This window comes from Camponotus floridanus, unplaced genomic scaffold (assembly GCF_003227725.1).
Source record: "Camponotus floridanus strain SB8 unplaced genomic scaffold, Cflo_v7.5 scaffold42, whole genome shotgun sequence".
Lineage (NCBI taxonomy): Eukaryota > Metazoa > Arthropoda > Insecta > Hymenoptera > Formicidae > Camponotus > Camponotus floridanus.
Window position 1 is genome coordinate 808391 of NW_020229570.1, and position 17648 is coordinate 826038.

At 32.6% G+C, this 17648-nt stretch overlaps 1 protein-coding gene across 1 annotated transcript in view; it reads right to left on the bottom strand.

The window, feature by feature from the left end:
* Positions 1 to 1817: 1817 nt before the first annotated feature.
* LOC105254547 overlaps positions 1818 to 17648 on the bottom strand; it is a 39389-nt gene continuing 23558 nt past the window's right edge. The window contains exons 2-5 of the mRNA XM_011263305.3: positions 16650 to 16858; positions 7797 to 8019; positions 6686 to 6985; positions 1818 to 3290 (exon numbers count right to left, since the gene is read on the bottom strand). Coding sequence (XP_011261607.1) covers positions 3190 to 3290; positions 6686 to 6985; positions 7797 to 8019; positions 16650 to 16858 — 833 coding nt within the window. The 3' untranslated portion in view covers positions 1818 to 3189. The remainder of the gene's footprint in view (positions 3291 to 6685; positions 6986 to 7796; positions 8020 to 16649; positions 16859 to 17648) is intronic.

Here is a 17648-nt window from a genome sequence, read left to right on the forward strand (position 1 = left end):
ATCTCTTTGGTAAGGTGGATGTTTAGCTGGATTATTATTCGATAGGATAATTATTACAAAAATAAGGAATTGATAAAATGGCATTATAATGAACGTTGAATGCATTTTTCAGAAATTGATACAACAATATCGCTATCGTCCAATTACATTCTTTTAACAGGTAATTCAATTCTGCATTGTTTTGTTTATATAATAGGACATAACATGATATGGCGATCATTGAATACATGAAATAAATAGTTATAACTGACTGCAAAATAGAAGTAAATATATATCGAGAAATATAATCGTGCAATGTATAAAATTTTTTATGACTAACTAACGATCGATTTACAGAGGTAAAATTTAAAGCGCGCTTCGTCATTATTTCCGTCGATAGAATGCTTATTTATGCGTGACCCGCAATAATCGCTGGCGATTATTGTATCAAACTGTCGCGCACACACGGTGAACTTCGATTCGATTATTCAACCGTTTCGCGTTTATTTGCGATTATAAGATTAACTTTCATACGCGTATGCTGCCTTTATTGTTATCCATCCGCGTTAATTGATTTTTACTGGCTCTTGATCATGTGCCAAGCTAAAACAAGCGCGTCTAATTGTTCCTCGTATTTTTGCTTATTGTCTTAAAATAAGACGATTACTATTGAACGCTATATCGTCGCATTACAATTACGTTGATTTTGATGTATGCATTTTTTCTGATTTTCAGGTTTGCTTTTTTTGTACATAAAATATTTGTTTATTATACATCAATTTATTTCTCAAATGTGTTTTTAAAGATTTTTGTGTAGATTAATACGTAAAAATCATTAAATTCATACAAGATATAATTTAAAATTTAAAAAACCAAATTTTAAAAATCAAATTTCTTTTTCAATATTTTAATTTTGTGAATATATATTTTTATTTCTTAAAAAAATCGAAAAAGATCACATATATTTCTTTTATGCAATTTATTCTGATATTTATTTTAAATCCCGATGATTATTAATTTTAGTTATACTTTAATAGGGAAATTTTCGAAATTAAATGTGTCTCGATAATTTATCTTCATGCTATTCAACATTGTTGAAGCCTTTAATTAACAGCTAATCGTGGACGATAGAAAATTAGGGCATAATTAAAGCCTTTACAATGGACTACTTAAGCCAATTGTGAGTTTATGCCGATTGCATTCAATTACTGATTCTCCATGTCGGGAATTCAATCATGAATTGAACGAACGCAAATTTAGATACGATTTCACAATACGCGAATCAATGTATGTTGCCTGCATCAAAGCATGTCTTATCGGATATTGTATTTGATTATACTGAAAATATTTGTTATATATATATATATATATATATATATATATATATATATAATTTAATTTTTTTAAATGAAGATGTTTTTATCATATCGATGGGATTAATTGTTTAAATTGATGGTTTAGTATAATTGATGTGTATAATCGTATATAATTATAATTAATATGATTGATTTGTAAAATGCTACATAAAGATGTGTATGTATATTTTCAGCAAAAAAATAATATAAAATCGATATTTTTTTCTATCCTTTTTTGTGCGTACATTAAGATTTACATGCAGTGTCAATTTTTTAATTTTTCACTACATAAGTAGAAAAATAATATTTTCAACGATCAATATCTTTTGATATAAGTACTTTCCAATTATTTGATTATTGAAGATGACATATATATATTTTTTTCCTATATAAATGTTTATCATTTTGTAGCTTCTACTAATGAAGAAAATAAACGGATAAAGAAAATAAGGGCAAATTGATCAATGCAATTGATCTGTGCGATGGTAGTAGGAAAAATTGAAAACTTAAATATCAGGTTGACCACAAAAACTTGTCTACAAATGTCATAAAATTGATTGTATAACGATATTATTCATTAATGTAAAAAGAACCTTATTTTAGGGCGGTTATTTAAGACACTATAAAGCAGGAATTTTTTTTAAGGAGTGCCGAAATTCCGAGACATGTTTAATTATGATAAAACTATAATTGCAGAGAAAACGTCGTGCAGAGATAATTCGGCGAATGATACAAAAAAAATTAAAATATAATTGCGGGAAGCATCATCTAAGAATGATATAGAAAGTATATGAATATCGCACCGATTATCGCACGGCAATTTTATGAAATATGAAAAATTGTCGGATTGAGCACTCCAGTCACGTTTTATTTTCCATTGAATCCACGTAGCATGCATTCCCAAGATTCGACCGCTCGTAAAACGTACCGTAAAGGCAATTGCTTCTCGCCTTTACGTTTCTCGTAAATCGGTTTCTCCCGATGCGGATTACCTAGATTATCAAGAGACGGTCAAGCGGAAGACCCTTTTTTCTTCCTTTCGAAAGGAAGGAGACTTTTTACACGTCGGATTTGCCACGAACCGCCCGCGCTTTCGGCATTAGCATCGACATTTACTTAGCTAAATGCCTTTTCACCCAAAATTATACACACGCATACACACACACACACACACACACACACACACACACACACACTTCTTCCATCGATAATGCGCACAATTCCATCGCGGCCGGCCGAAATGCGTGCGACATAAGTACATACATTCCTGCATTCTCCATTTTGATTTCTGATGCACATCGGCACGAGATTGTTATTAATTAATGGTGTATGGAGAAAATAGCGTTTCCCCTCCGACAGGAAGAAACCAATCAGTTCGGCAGTAACTCGATGTGTATCCCTTTTGAGATCAGAAAAGAGAAGGAATAGATTCGCGTGGGCGCTTTTATGTTTCGCGCATCCTTGCTTTACGGTATATATATATACATCTTGTAATCTGACGTATCGCTAATACATTGTAATTCACGATGCTTTTATAAGAGGTGCAATAATCCCAGTTAATTGAAAACTGTTAATTTACGGGGAGAAAATTGCAACTTTTTTCATTGGCAGTTTTTATTGGCAGCATTCTTTTCTCCTTTATAAAATCATGGCGAATTACATGCAACGTATCAACTAAACACACGCTGTCTTAATTTCTTTCGGAATCTTTTTATATCCCATACAAAAAAATGCAGTATCGTCCCGCGATCACATCTATTAGATGGAATTACGTGGAAATGCATTCGCGTAAACGCATGAGGAACGTACCGCGACGGATGTAAACTCCGAGTCGTGGCGCCATTTCCGTTTCCATTTACACCGAGGATATGTACAAAATGATGAGGGACACCAATAGACAACTCGAGGACAGTATCGGTCCCGCAGTCCCGGTCTGCATCGCTTCCGGTCGCTCGCCTGTAACACGAAGAGCAATCCTATTTAAGATTGCTGATCTCTTATAAATAACGGTCGATTCCATTTATTTAAATATATTTATCTCATTATGCAATTTATACGAGGGAATATCTCTCTCTATTTTCTCGCGCGCTTCGTCTTTTATCGTGACACGTTGGCGTTGAATTACCCTTCCAACTGTAACTCGGCTAACCGGCTATACATTTTTATTACGTCACTTCTGCTTCTGTTACGCGGTAAACCCATTATTATGAGAGGTTCTCGGAGGTTTATGCCAGGAATAAATAAACCATCCATCAATCTATCAAGTCTCATTCAGTGAATATAATCTACTTCACGCGAACCGGAAGCAGAGAAGGAGGAGTGAGAAAGGAAGGTGGGCGGGAGACAAGAAAGGGGAGCTGAAACGGCCGGGATTGCGGGTGTGATCCGGATAACGAGGGCTTACTCTATGCAACACGTGCCAGTGCCACGGATTGGATTTTTGCATGGAAAGTTATTGAAATACTAGTGACGTGTACACCGCGCGAGGAAAGTTTCTCCGATGTGACTGGTTGAAATTAATTGAATCGCACACGTTCGTTCCGCGTCGCGAAACGCGTCGCGAAACTTTTTAATGAATTTCAACTCGCGGGAGCGCGCGATACATCCGGATAAATGATCCTATTTTCTGACAGGCGCAATTTGCCGTACCGCCGCCGTACGTTTGTTTGTTTGTTTGTTTGTTTGGAATGTTGATCGCGGACGATTTCGTCCGCTATTGTAAAAGTTCCGGCCGAAAAGTACGGTGGCGGTGTGTATTAGGCTCGTCCCCTCTAATCCGGCGTTTTATCGGATATCGGTCACTTCGTAAAGCGAATCGAAGTACAATTTCCGGAGACGCGCGCCCTCCTCCCTGTCCCCTCGCTTTATCCGGATGATGCTGGACGCGAAATTTTCCGACTCGGTCCTCGTAAATTTTCCAAGTTTCGTGCCCACGCGAAACTTTGCTACGTTCCCGCGCTATCCGCGTTTCTTATCGCAACGCGAGAGATTTCGGAAAGACATTCTTTCCGAGAGAGAGACGACGGAAGAAATTGGGTAGAGAGGGGGCAGGGTTGAGAGAGAAGAAAGTAGGAGACGAACTTTCTCTAAAATTGTTTTTAACGCATTTTAACCGGAAACTCTTAGAGGAATTATTCCGGAATACGGCTAATGGCAAAGTTTTCGCACGAAAATCGGAGACCTATATATTTCTTTCGACGGGGAATATCGGTCGCACCAAAGACCGGACGAGCGCGCCTCTGTATGCGTGCACGAATCGAAGAGTAATTTCCGCCCCGTTCAAGCCGTATCAAGCCGGATAGTTGTAAATTTCTGCGAGCTTTTAAGATGTCGTATTCTAACGGACGGGTCGGGATTTTTCGACGGTGAAATTTTAAGAGCGTGTACTCTCGAGAATTATTTTTTGCCGTGCAATTTGTATTTTCTGCGACAATACGCGCACTAATCGGTATTGCGACATCAAATCGTTCGCGATAGATTTCGAAATAAATATCCCGGAAAAAATCAGGAAGATTTAAAGGTTACGGAAACTTAAAGCTCTTAGAATTCATTCCACTTAATGTATTTTGTTAACTCTCACAATTTACATTGAAATGACAATATATATATATAGCATGATGCAAATAGAAAGACATTAGAATCGTACAGTCCTATTTCTCTGAAGCTTAATTTAAAATAAAATAAAAATTTATCTTTAGAGATATTTATTATGGAAATTACTCTTTCTATTAAACCGTATCATAGTTTTGATAATATTGTTTTAAGTAAATGGATCTTTTATAAAGCACAGACAAAAGAGATGTATAATAGAAATTTTTATAAATATCCAACGCTAGCTTTCCACGTTTATAATTTCATTAATGGAATATTATTGGATAAATGGTTTCTCTTCATATCGGAATATATTCGAATATATATAGAGAATAAAATATCTACATAAAAAAAAATATCGTTCCCTTTTTGCAAGTGATCGCTTGTTACATAGTATACGATTACAATACGCTCGGATTATTTTCTTGTCCCACGATGTTCCACTTCACGATTTATAAATTCTGATGCGAGAATATTCACGAATTGAAATTGGTTCTGTACTCGCGCGATATTTTCGCGTCGCGAAAAACAGATCGAGGTAACGAACATAATTCTGTAATGTTTCCCGCGCGCGTTTCATTAATAAATTATTCAAGCTGGATCATCGAAGCGTTTGCCAACTCAGCTCTTCGCGAATGACGAAGGGCCTTATTATGCGAGACCGGTGCATTCGCTGCACTTGTGTATTCGTGCAGACGTTCGCGTATTTGTACGCGCGAACTTCGCGACTGCATAATTACCGGGAGTTGATTAGAGCGGTAAGTTTCGAAACCAAAAGCTGGGAAGGGACAGCTGCGAAAGCGTACATCTCAGACTGATATTATTTTCGAGATATCAGGAATTTCAAATTCTATACGGAATCTATATGTATCACACACGCGAGTAATTAGAGTAGTACGAATGCAAGAGACAATATTTTTATTTTCTCCTCTCGGCGTTATTCGTCCGATTTCCATTCTAAGCGAAATGGCGAAGCCATTTCCATTGCGTTCCGGAAAACATTTTCGATGCACATCGAGCACGGGAAGAGATTTTAACGATCATGGTCGCGAAATACCTCGAGTTTACGAGCTGGCTGTAAATAGTTAATGCTTAGAAGCCTCGCGCGAAATCCCCGAATACAGAGACGGCCAATAGAGTAATTCTGAACGCTGCAAAACGGGGACTGACGACAACTTTGGGAATTCCTGGGGCAGAAATTACAACTTTCGGAATGAATAGTCGATTCGGAGTCTCGGTATATCCTCTTACGTGCTTAGAAATGATGCCCCGTCATTACACAACAAGACAAAATTATCCTAAGTATATGGAATTGCACGCGTAAGCAATAGCTTTTCAATTTGACGCACGTTTTTACTATTTGTTAATTGTTTTCATATTTTCACATTTAATAAACATTCAAAGCGCTTAACGAAATTTTTATATATTGCAATACATTATTATTATTCTCAATAAATTCAATTGAAGAGCTCATGTTTAGTAACAAATTTATGCGTAGATATTATGAACGATACTTGTTAATTATTCGAGGCATTAGATTTGTTTATATAAATGTTGACGAACGCTGTACGTATAGTTTGACAAAAATTCCAAATTTACGAAACACGAACTTTGTAATTAAGTTACTTCGGTAAAAGTTTGATTAAACGGCGGGATGCAACATTTCTACGCGTCTAGTAACCTCTCGCAAATATCGTACTCGCGTCGTTCGTAAAACATCGCCGAGAAGTCGGAACTGACTCGCAGGAGCAAAGACTCACCATTTAGGACATGAACCCTGATGGACGCCGTATTGGCGTTGCTGGGCTTGCAGCTGTACTCCCCGGAGTCCGAGGGTTGCGCCGTCTGAATAAGGAGCCAGGAAGTGGTGACGTCGCCACCCTTCTCGGTTATCACCGAGACGCCGCCCCTGGGACTGTCGTAGCTCAGGGCGTTCTCATTGTAGTACCAGAAGATGTAGACTGGTGGCTCCGAGCTAAAGTGTATGGTGCATGTCAGGTTTATCGTGCTGCCAGCACCGACGTACAGCTCGGGTCCGCCCAGTATCGTCGCCGTAGGTACTGCGATAAAGAAAAATTTTCTTTCGCCTTCCTCTCTCTTTCTCTTATTCTTTTCCCCCCTTTCCCCAGGTTCCTCCACTTCCTTACTTCTTCCATTATTTTTTGCACTTTCCTTCGCTCTCGTTCCCTCTCGTTCGCTCGACCTGGATAACTCCAGAGATCGTGAAAGCTCTCCGCATGAAAGCCTTTCGGGAATGGTACTTAGCGAACGAGGGGAATGAAAGATCTTTAAAGTCGTCTCGTGATCTGTGAGGAGTAACGAGGTGGAGCTTCTTAACACAAGCGCAAGGTCAGTCTAATTGAAATAATGAGCGGGATGTCGGTGTTATTCCCTACCGAGAGCCTTAGGAACTTTATCGTTAAACGTTTCAATCGTCAAGCGTTTCTTTCCTTGCTGAGGAGATATACATCTATAGATATTTTCATTTTATACTAATCCTTTTTATTTCTTTACTTACAATCTGAATATTTTTCTAAGCATGATTGAGAATTAAGTTTATCCACCATTCTATGCATATTTTATATGACTCGATATATAATTATCGAGAATGTATAATTTTTTATGGTTATGCATTCTCTTTGTTGATTATTCAATATACATTTATTAAATTAATTTGACTATAAACATAAATAAAATTTTTTAAAAAGAAGAATGATTGATATTCTAAATCGAGAGAGACATTATATGAATTGGAAATTAAATACGTTCCATTACAATGTATAAATAATATTTTTTTAAATATTATTATATATGGGAAGGCACAAAGAACTATGTAAGATTAAATCATGCGAAAATATACGTAAAACTTACCAACGACGTTTAAATGAAACTGATACGACTTCATAGGTGCGGTGGAAATCTGACATTCGTAGATTCCCTGGTCTCGCTTTTGCGCCCATTTTATGCAGAGAGTCCACTCGGACCATTCGTGACCCGTGTTTTGTTTATGTAGCGCTTGAAATCGCTGGTCGCTCGTATATGTGTATGCTCCTGCCGTTAGAATATGGATATCTCTGTGCCTGACCCAGGATACCTTTGCAAACGAGACAATAAATATGATAAATGATAAACAAATAATCAATATACATAACACCCATCTTGCATGTTTTCAATTACATTTTATTTCGAAAAACAAAAGTAGAATTTCATGCATAGTATTATTAATATAAATTATCATTTTAATTATTTTTTTATTAATATCTGATAAAATTTATAAAATTTAAAAAATCTAAAATATAAAATCTATGAATAAGATAAAATTTATAAAATCTATGAATACTTTGAGTTTAAAAAGAAAAAAAATATTATTTATTTCTTGAAATTCTCAAAAAAAATTCTTTCAAAAATTAACTTTCATATTAAAAATTGTTATCACATATTTTAAATTTACCTTTAATCATCTTTTTTACAGTCATATCAGTTATATCTTGTTAGACATCCAATAAATACCGTAAATTCAAAATGATTACAAATTTTCGCGTATCATTTTCATAAAAGATAAGTAATCTTAAGTAAAGAAATGCTCTTCTTCAACTATTTAAAAGTTTTTAAATCATTTCTTAAGTTTTGCCTTTTAAAGCGGATGCATGTACAAATGAGAAAGTTGCTTCATAAATTTTATGCGTCACCTTAAGTGAATTTTTCCTGTAAGAGCGACTCATACTTTTGTAAGAATATACTCTCACATTGGAAGCTTACCTCGATAACTTTGAACCTAACCCGCTCGATTGTAATACAGTCTAGCGTCTAGTGAAGTGCTTCGTATATAGTATCTGATTTTATTGCGATTCCGCAATGGAAGGATTGAGAGAATCTATTCGTCTATTTCCGTACTTGCGCGGAAAACCAGCGATCCGTGCGCGAAACGGTAAGAAAAGTTGCGAAGAAAACTTTCCTGGGGAAGTTTTAGCGTCCCCTTCTCCTCTTGGCGCACGCAAAGGAGATTCCGTCGAACGCGTGGTGATGTCAGTGCAAAACTACGAGAGTCTTCGACGATTTTTAGAGAAAGTCTTCGAACGGAAAATAAAAGGATTTCCGCGGAACGAAACGATCCAGGCGTTCTCTTACATTGAATCCCTCCCTCAGAATTCTTCAAAAATAATATTATTCTAGGAGCCGCGCCCTTTATTCGAATCTTCTTGTATTTCTTTTACTCGACTGATTGTGAGATTTTCTATCTATTATTCTTAACTCTTTATCAACTATGTTATCTTGAAGGCAAAGTTAACAAAGTTACAATATGAAAAGCAAAATCAATATAATTATGACAGGAATCGAATTACGGGACAAGTTACAAAATAGCACAGATTAGCATAAAGAGTGGACTTGTATGAACTCTGCTCTTTTTATCATAAATATATTTAACATAGAATTAAATTAAATTATACATTGTTTATTATTAGAAGTTATAAGAAAATGTTAAATAATTTTCTTACATAATTTGTGAATGAAAACTATTCAGGAGGAGCAGCCATCTGTCTAAAGAAATTTTAATTATCATTCTAATTACATGAAAGGGACAATAAAGGGACTAATTTAATCGTAATCTTCTCTCTTGCGTGGAATAATAATACATCGCGATGATAAGTGGACAGGGACGAGAAATTAAATCTTTCTGATGAGGAAAGTTCAGTCACTTAAAAGTTAGGCCGTAAGAAGAGGCACTTCTCTCACGTCAAAGCTCATTGGCTGTCGTGATATTTTCAAAGACTACTCATTAAGCTTTTAATAAAGTGTATATATTTCTGTCAAAGTACATATTTTTATTCTTTTATTGTCTTTGAATATACAACATAATGATGAAGAGAAATAAATCTGTAAGACTTGAAGAGAAATAAATCTGTAAGGCCAAGGAAAAAAAGATCTTGTAATAATAATATAAATTATTATAATATATAAAATTACAACACATTTCCTGTGTTTGTCCGAGTTTGTATAATTAAATAACATTTTTTATTAAATCATTTTTATGTTAAATTTAATCAAAACACACCTCGCTCAAGTCATAATACCGTTAAATCAGAATGTCAAATCAAAGAATCGTCGTGCAAAATAATATTCGTGTCAAGATAATTTATCGCTGCCATCCGTCAGCCATCCATCCCGAAAGCAATCGCGGAGCAACGAGCGAACATTGGAACCTGTATAAGTTCGACGCGTATTAACGTCGGGTCCTCGCATGAAGCATGCATCCCCGAAGCGAGGAAATTTCAGAAATACATCCCCGTGGGTGGTCTTTAGCAGAGTGAGGTCGGAACTTGCCCGTTCGTCGATATTTTCACAGTGTCCGACCCCGTACGTAAACGAGGCGAGGAAGACTGCGGTGTGTCGGCGCACACGTACGTACGTACTACTGCCGTCCGCATACATGTATCCACATCCCGCCGTTGGCATCACTTAGCGTATTTACTCGACGAAGTTTACGTCTCTCGCGGCGTCTGGGCAGCTATCGCACGGGAACAAAAGCAGTTTAGCGCTTCCTAACTTAACCATCGGGACGAATGGGGCGACTCACAGACGGATACGAAGCGTCGGCACCCGCGCGAAACTACAAGGAGACGTCGGGAATGATGTATGTCGAACGTTAAGTGAAACTCGTGCGAACATAACAGGAATGTGGCAAATGGTTTCTCATATTGCTTGCTAGTTCTAGCATGTACATTTCTATTAAAAAAAAACAATATAAAAAGATTCGCAAAACTCTGCTAATCACGATTGTTCAAAATAGTCCGTATTGATATAACGCGGATAGATATATTTATTACAGTATAATTGAGAATTTTTTTGAATTCGTTATTAGTGCTCTTATATTTAAATATATGTGTACACACATAAACTCTGTATAATTTTAAAATTATTATAATTTTTATTAATTATAATTTTTTGTTATTTTGTACAATATATCAATATTTATCATTTTTTGATATTAATGTTGAGTAAAATTTAACAAAAATTTTAAAAATTTGGAAATCAAATATTTAAAAACGATTCTAACACTTTGTATGGTAAGATACATTTCTTCGATTTAGCTATCAATTCTATATATTCTCGAAATATTATTAGCAATTCTAGCAATCATTATATAAATGTTACGCAAAAATTGAAGTATTACAAGTCCTTTGCATTTTCCACAATAAAGAGAGGAATTACTCTTAAATTGATGCCGTTTTTGTTTATACTCTTATACATATGCATCGCGAATAAAATTCGCGTATATTTCATTATTTTATTTTCAATCGCCTCTTTTTTCACAAGCATCCTGGCTCTCGCGTCAAATGAATGCACGTTATATGATTCTGTTAGTTGATCATCTTCCCGGTGTTCGATCGACATTCGATCGTTTTTATTTACCGCGTTAGTCGTAAAATATTTTTTTCGTCATATAAATGTTAACCATCAATTCGTTGCGATATTGACGGCAGCGATTGGTAATGCATGCGCATCAACAGATATCTAGCGTGACATGCGTCAGGATATATTTCGAGTCTCGATAGCATCGAGAAGGTCCCTTTATCTTCGCAGAATATTTTATTTGAAATTATTCATGAAATTTTACATGAATTTAAAAATTGTATTCATCACAAAACAATTGTGAGAATTACATATGTACTCTCATATGACACAAATATTTACAATTATAACTATAAATATATATATATATATATATATATATATATATATATATATATATCATTTATATTCTCTTTTTCTATCTCAAAAAATAAAATTTTTTATTTATAATTTGTATCGTTTCAAGTTAAGCATATTTTAAAATTTTAAAATTTTAGTCTTACTATTTGTTATTCAAAATGCCATCGCAAAATTAACAATTAAAATTTATACATTTTTCGAAATCAAAAATATTCTGCCACTGCTTAATAAGTAAGCTCGTTAATTTGGACTTTGATAAATAGGATCTGAAATCATATCTTTTTTGAGTTTCAAATTGTTGTAATTATCGAAGGAAGATGAAAGAAGGCAATTCTATTATGTGGTGATGCATTGATTTATTGAGAAGAATTTTTTATAGCCTTCCAAGTTGTCGAAGAGAAGTTTGAAAAAGATGGGAGAGTTTAATTGCCGTATACCATTAGTGGAATTCTTACTCGTAAAAAAATTTTGCTTAAAAATTTCACTCAAATGATAAGTGATTTTCCGATAAATCTTATCAGTTATCTTGATGACGTGTATTATTGTAGCATTCAAGTTTCTTTCATTCATATTCGGCAAAATTGAACAACAAGACGCAAATGTAACAATCAGGCAATCTATGGGTTTCGAATATTCAGTACAGACTGAACAGAAATCTTGCAAATCTCTAACAAAAATCAATTCGCGAGACCCATATTTGCTAGAACTATCGATTTCCCTCCTTTCTCCGCTAAAGTCTACCCGCATGTGCGAATCTGCTCTGTCATAAATGCAGAGAGTATGAGATTACAACGAGAATCTGTTCGTGCTGTGACCTTTAGAACTATAAAATAGTATTATATTTAAGAGATCATACTATTTGAACAAAAATCACCTTAGAAAGTGCGGTGGATTGTGAGATGCTGAATAGTTTCGTTATTTTCTTGTTAAAAGATATAAAAATAATATTCGATATTTATTTTTTTTGTGATTTATTCTATTTAATATTTATAATTTAATATTTAAATTTAAAATTAATATTAGTATTTAAAATTTAACTTGTCTATACTCTATCTATTCTTTTATATAGATTATAAAAACCTTGTCATTATTATATAATGATATGAAATGGACATTTCAATTGATATAAAATAATCTGCGATTAAAGATACGTTAAAGATTTCAACAATAACTGTAAATATAATTTCAAGCTTGAATTTTTTTATCACGTATAGAATTATTGCAACAAGATTTATGCTGTAATATAAATTTCTGCATTAATATAAAAAATAATATATACAAATAGTTTGATCATTTTTAATAACAAATAATTTAATAATTCCATTGCTTCGATATTTTGTGGAATATTGTATTTTCACTTTTGTAAAATTTTCTTCTTTATCATTTTTAATATCTATATGACCGACATTACGTGGGATTTTGTGCTATTTTTCTCTCGATAATCCCGCTATCGTACTAATCAGACGAGCGTTTGTGTCATAAAATATGATTAAAAACTCCCTCTTTTAATATGCGAGCCACATCAAGCATGTATTGAAATTTAATCCATCGATGCTAAATGAAAATAATGCCGAGTAATATGAGTTTCCTGAAACATTTGATTGTACCCTTGCCTGTAGTTATCGAAAATATAAAATATGATTATATATCCTGCGTATTTAAAATATATAGAGTACAGAATCTCTCTAAATATATTGTATATATTAATAAAAATATACAATATGGGGAAACTTGATAAAATGTTATGAGATATTCAGACTTTTACAAAGATCATTAAAAATCTTTATGCAACAGAATACTACTGTCAGTTAATGAAAATAGTAACTATTCTAATTTTTTCAAATGACACATAAATATGCAATTTTAATTATTACAATTATAAGCAACATTTAAAAATTTTTTTTAGTACTTATTAGCATAATTAAAGAAATATAAAATGACTACTATTTTTTACTAACAATACTTTGGAAGGATGTAAATGTGAAATATAATCCAGACTAATACAACTATGAAATTGTCGAAAAATATCATTATTTTATCAAATAATTAAGATATTAGACTTGTCATATTTAATGCAATATTTAACAATTAATTATACACACAATCATCATTTCTAATATAAAATAACACGGAAGAACAATTATTAATGTAAAGGTGATAATGTAAAGATGATATGAAGTTTTTGTAAATTTTTTTTCTTGTGTAATGGCAATATCATTTAATACTTTGTGTAATATCATAAAACAAAATCCAATAGTAATGTTATGTCTAATAATTTGCAATGATGGACATAAATGGTTTAGAAATCTGCTTATTTTTATCTTTATTTTTAAATTTTATTACATTTATTATATCGTATATATAAATATAATGTAAACTCATAAAAAAGCTTAATAAAATATAAATATTATATAAAAAAGATATTTTCATTAATAGAATTTCGAGAAAATAGCTTGTACGAGTTTATTATTTTATGCGCACAGTTATAATCCTGTTCTCATTTAATACAAACAATAAATTTATTTAGGATTTAAGTTTTAATTTTACACAATTTTGCCATATTCGGCTTCAACCGGAGCACTCTTAACATAGACACATTGAATTTTTATAACATCATGAGCAAAGCACCAAACAGTAATACTCGATTTGTAAATCAGGATTAATTTAAAAATCATACATCATAAATGATATTAAGTTTCATATTTTGAGAAATTCTTCGAAGAAATCTTTAAAATATATTTTGTTTGTAAATATATATTGCATTTCTGTTAACAAGTTTATTTTAAGTATATTCTCTTCTTTTTAACAATCACTTATAATATTCCATATTTATTTAATTTATTTATATTGTTGCTTCTATTAAATTTTATAAAATGTTTACTCTAATTGAGTTTAAATTAAAAAATTGTTTAATTCAATTTAATTTTATTGGACAAACTTTATGAATAATATTCAGTTTAACAAAATTGTTTATATCTTTTCATCGAATTAAATCATACGTGTAATTATATTAATAACTTGTAAAATTTAAGAAATAGAGAAGAAAGTTATTATACACATCAGTTTAAGATGATTTAAATCTAAGATTTTAATGATTTATAATATAATAATTACTTTTGAGTAATTTATTTATATATGTATATTTATATATGTATATATTAGCTTTGCAACAAGCAGCCTCAGGCGATTAACCAACTTGTAAATCGGGTTCCGCGTGAGGCAGCTTAACCACTAGTGCACGAATAATTAAATTGCTTTGTGAGAAAGCAAAATCGCGGAAAAATTTTCGAGCAAAACCTTGATCTATTATTAAACGCAATTACCACGTAACGCCGCGAAACAACTATAAAGGAGTGCAAAGTCAATTTCTTTCTTCCATGTAATATTGCATCCGACGCTTTTACAGACAATAGCGCTTAAATTAAGTCTTTGTGCAGTTTTAATAATTCCGTTATGATTGAAAACAGCAGATATATAAGATATATTTTAAGAAATAAAACAAGCTTTGTGCACGATATTGTATTTACATCTTCTTCTTATAATATTAAATTAATTTCTTTTTAATATAAAAATTTAATGGAACGTTCCCTGTTTTTTTTTGCCCGCTCTTTTTTTAAATTTTTTAATATTCAATATTTTAGTAATTTTTTACGTGAGAAACTTTCTAAATCACTCTATTGAAATAAAATCTATTTATATAAGTTTTGTTATTTATTTATGCTATTAAAGCGAGAAAATAATTTAAGAAATAAAACTCTCTCTCTCCTTCTCTTTGTATTTTTAAGTTGTTAAATATTTTCTAAAACTATTAAAGTTCTTTTCATGTGAAAAAGATTAAAAAAGCTTAAAAAAATAATTTATCAGAATTTATCAAGATAAAAGAGAGTGCGATGCGTAATAATTTGTGTGACAATTTTTAATTTTTGTCAAATAATATTTCTCTGAATCTTTTTAATTGTTTCATAAAGCCTGGCATGGAGTTAAGTTTCCATGTTGTTGTGACAAGAATCTATTGTCATTAGAGTACAGTAACTGAATCTCTGCCTTGTACCAAGGAAAACATCAACACTTCGAAAGCGAATCCAAGGACTATCGTTATACGATATCCAACAAACGTATTTATTTAAATAATCAAACGGATAAAATTACATATATTTTACAGAATGTGTGTGTATTCGCATAAAGGATTATATTCTTAATAATGATCCACATTAAGATCGATCATTTTGATTACTAACAGCTCAGGTGATTTCTTTCAATAGAGATGGTAGTATTGCGTCTACGATAAAATTGAGTTTCCAGCTACCTCTAAGGTCAATTAACATCCAATCGACCTCCTGTGCAATTCGATTATATCTTGGGAATAGTTTCTCTTAAGATTGAATTTCTTTAATAAAAGGAGTGAAAGAAAGAAAGAGAAACTGTTTGTTTTCAGTTTAAATGTCTTCACAGATTTAAATTATACGTATATGAAAAATAAGTAATGCTCCGCATTAGAAAAATATGATATTATTAATATAATATTATCATCCATTATACATATATATTAGGTGTCGTATAATTAATATCTCCACAAAATGTAATATTATTAATATAACGTGTGTGACTAACAATGCAGAGTGATGTTTTCAATCAAAATGAAGTTTCTTGTTTACTTATGCACAATATTGAAATATGAATATTAATTCTAAATGCGAATTTGATGCACGAATTTTAGAATATACAATTTATGCACATATACATACATATACATATATGTATGTATGCGTGCGCGCGCGTGTGTGTGCAATATAATCAATATTTCCGCATTTTTTATATTTAGAAAAATAAACATATTAAGATGAAAGATGTTATTAAATCATAATTTTTACTATAATTTATAATTGTAACATTTTAAATAATGTGAGTACTACTTTTAGCTGAGAGCTCTCTATTTTATATTTTTTATATAATTTATAGTGATTATATAAACAATATATATATATGTATGTATGTATGGAAAAAAGCTCTTACGGTTTTGTCGCCCAAATTGCGAACTCGGCATGTGAGATATGCTGTTTTTCCAATCAGAGCTGTCACGTTAGTATTCTGCGAGAAGTCGAAGGTGGGTTCCAGTTTCGCTTTCACCTCGGGAGAATGATCCAGCAATTGTTGTCGTGGTCTGGTTTGAATCGCATGTCTGTCTATGTTATCTATCGTCCGATCTCCTAGACTCAGCGTATCTGAAACAAAGAGAAATTCGCTGATTGAGTATTCACAAGTTATAACACACGTCGAATGAGATATTAATTATAGTTAGGACACCGCATGTACATGTATGTATAAATGTATTTTATGTATTGTTCTCTCTTATCAATGAATTTTTATATATAATGTTTAACAAGAGAGTTTCTAAAACTGCTATCACATTAAAATTGTAACAAATTTTATTTGAGTTTCTTATTATTGTTTTAAATAAAGGGCATGTGCGTGAAATACATTTGTGATTGACATTTCCAATTATAGAATTTCAATTTGTACTAGAATACATGAATAGAATATTTTATCTATATCCTTTAATTTACGATTGATAAATCAGCTTTTAAAACCAGATAAGCGATTAGTGAAATTTCCGGTTAATTGAAATCTCCAATGGCAGCTATTAAATACACGAGCGAGGAATAACGAAGCTCTGAAATGCAACATCCGCAAACGTTTACAACTCTTTGAAAAATACGCAATATTCTCGGCAGCGCATTTTTCCTAGAATTATTCGCTCCAAGTTCCAATAAAAACTATCAAATCTTTTTGTAACTTGAAAATCGATTTTTTTATCAATTCTCCCTCTATTTCAATACTCGCAGAAGCTAAACGCAGGTAGCGACAGTTTGATACGCAGGCGACGATCGTAGTATTCCTCCGAAATAGAGAGCGATTGGCGTTTCACTCGACAAATCGAGGCTATTGATTCCGTCTATTCACTCTTGCCGCATTCGCCACTATTGCACGCATTTGTATCTTTTCTTGCATGTG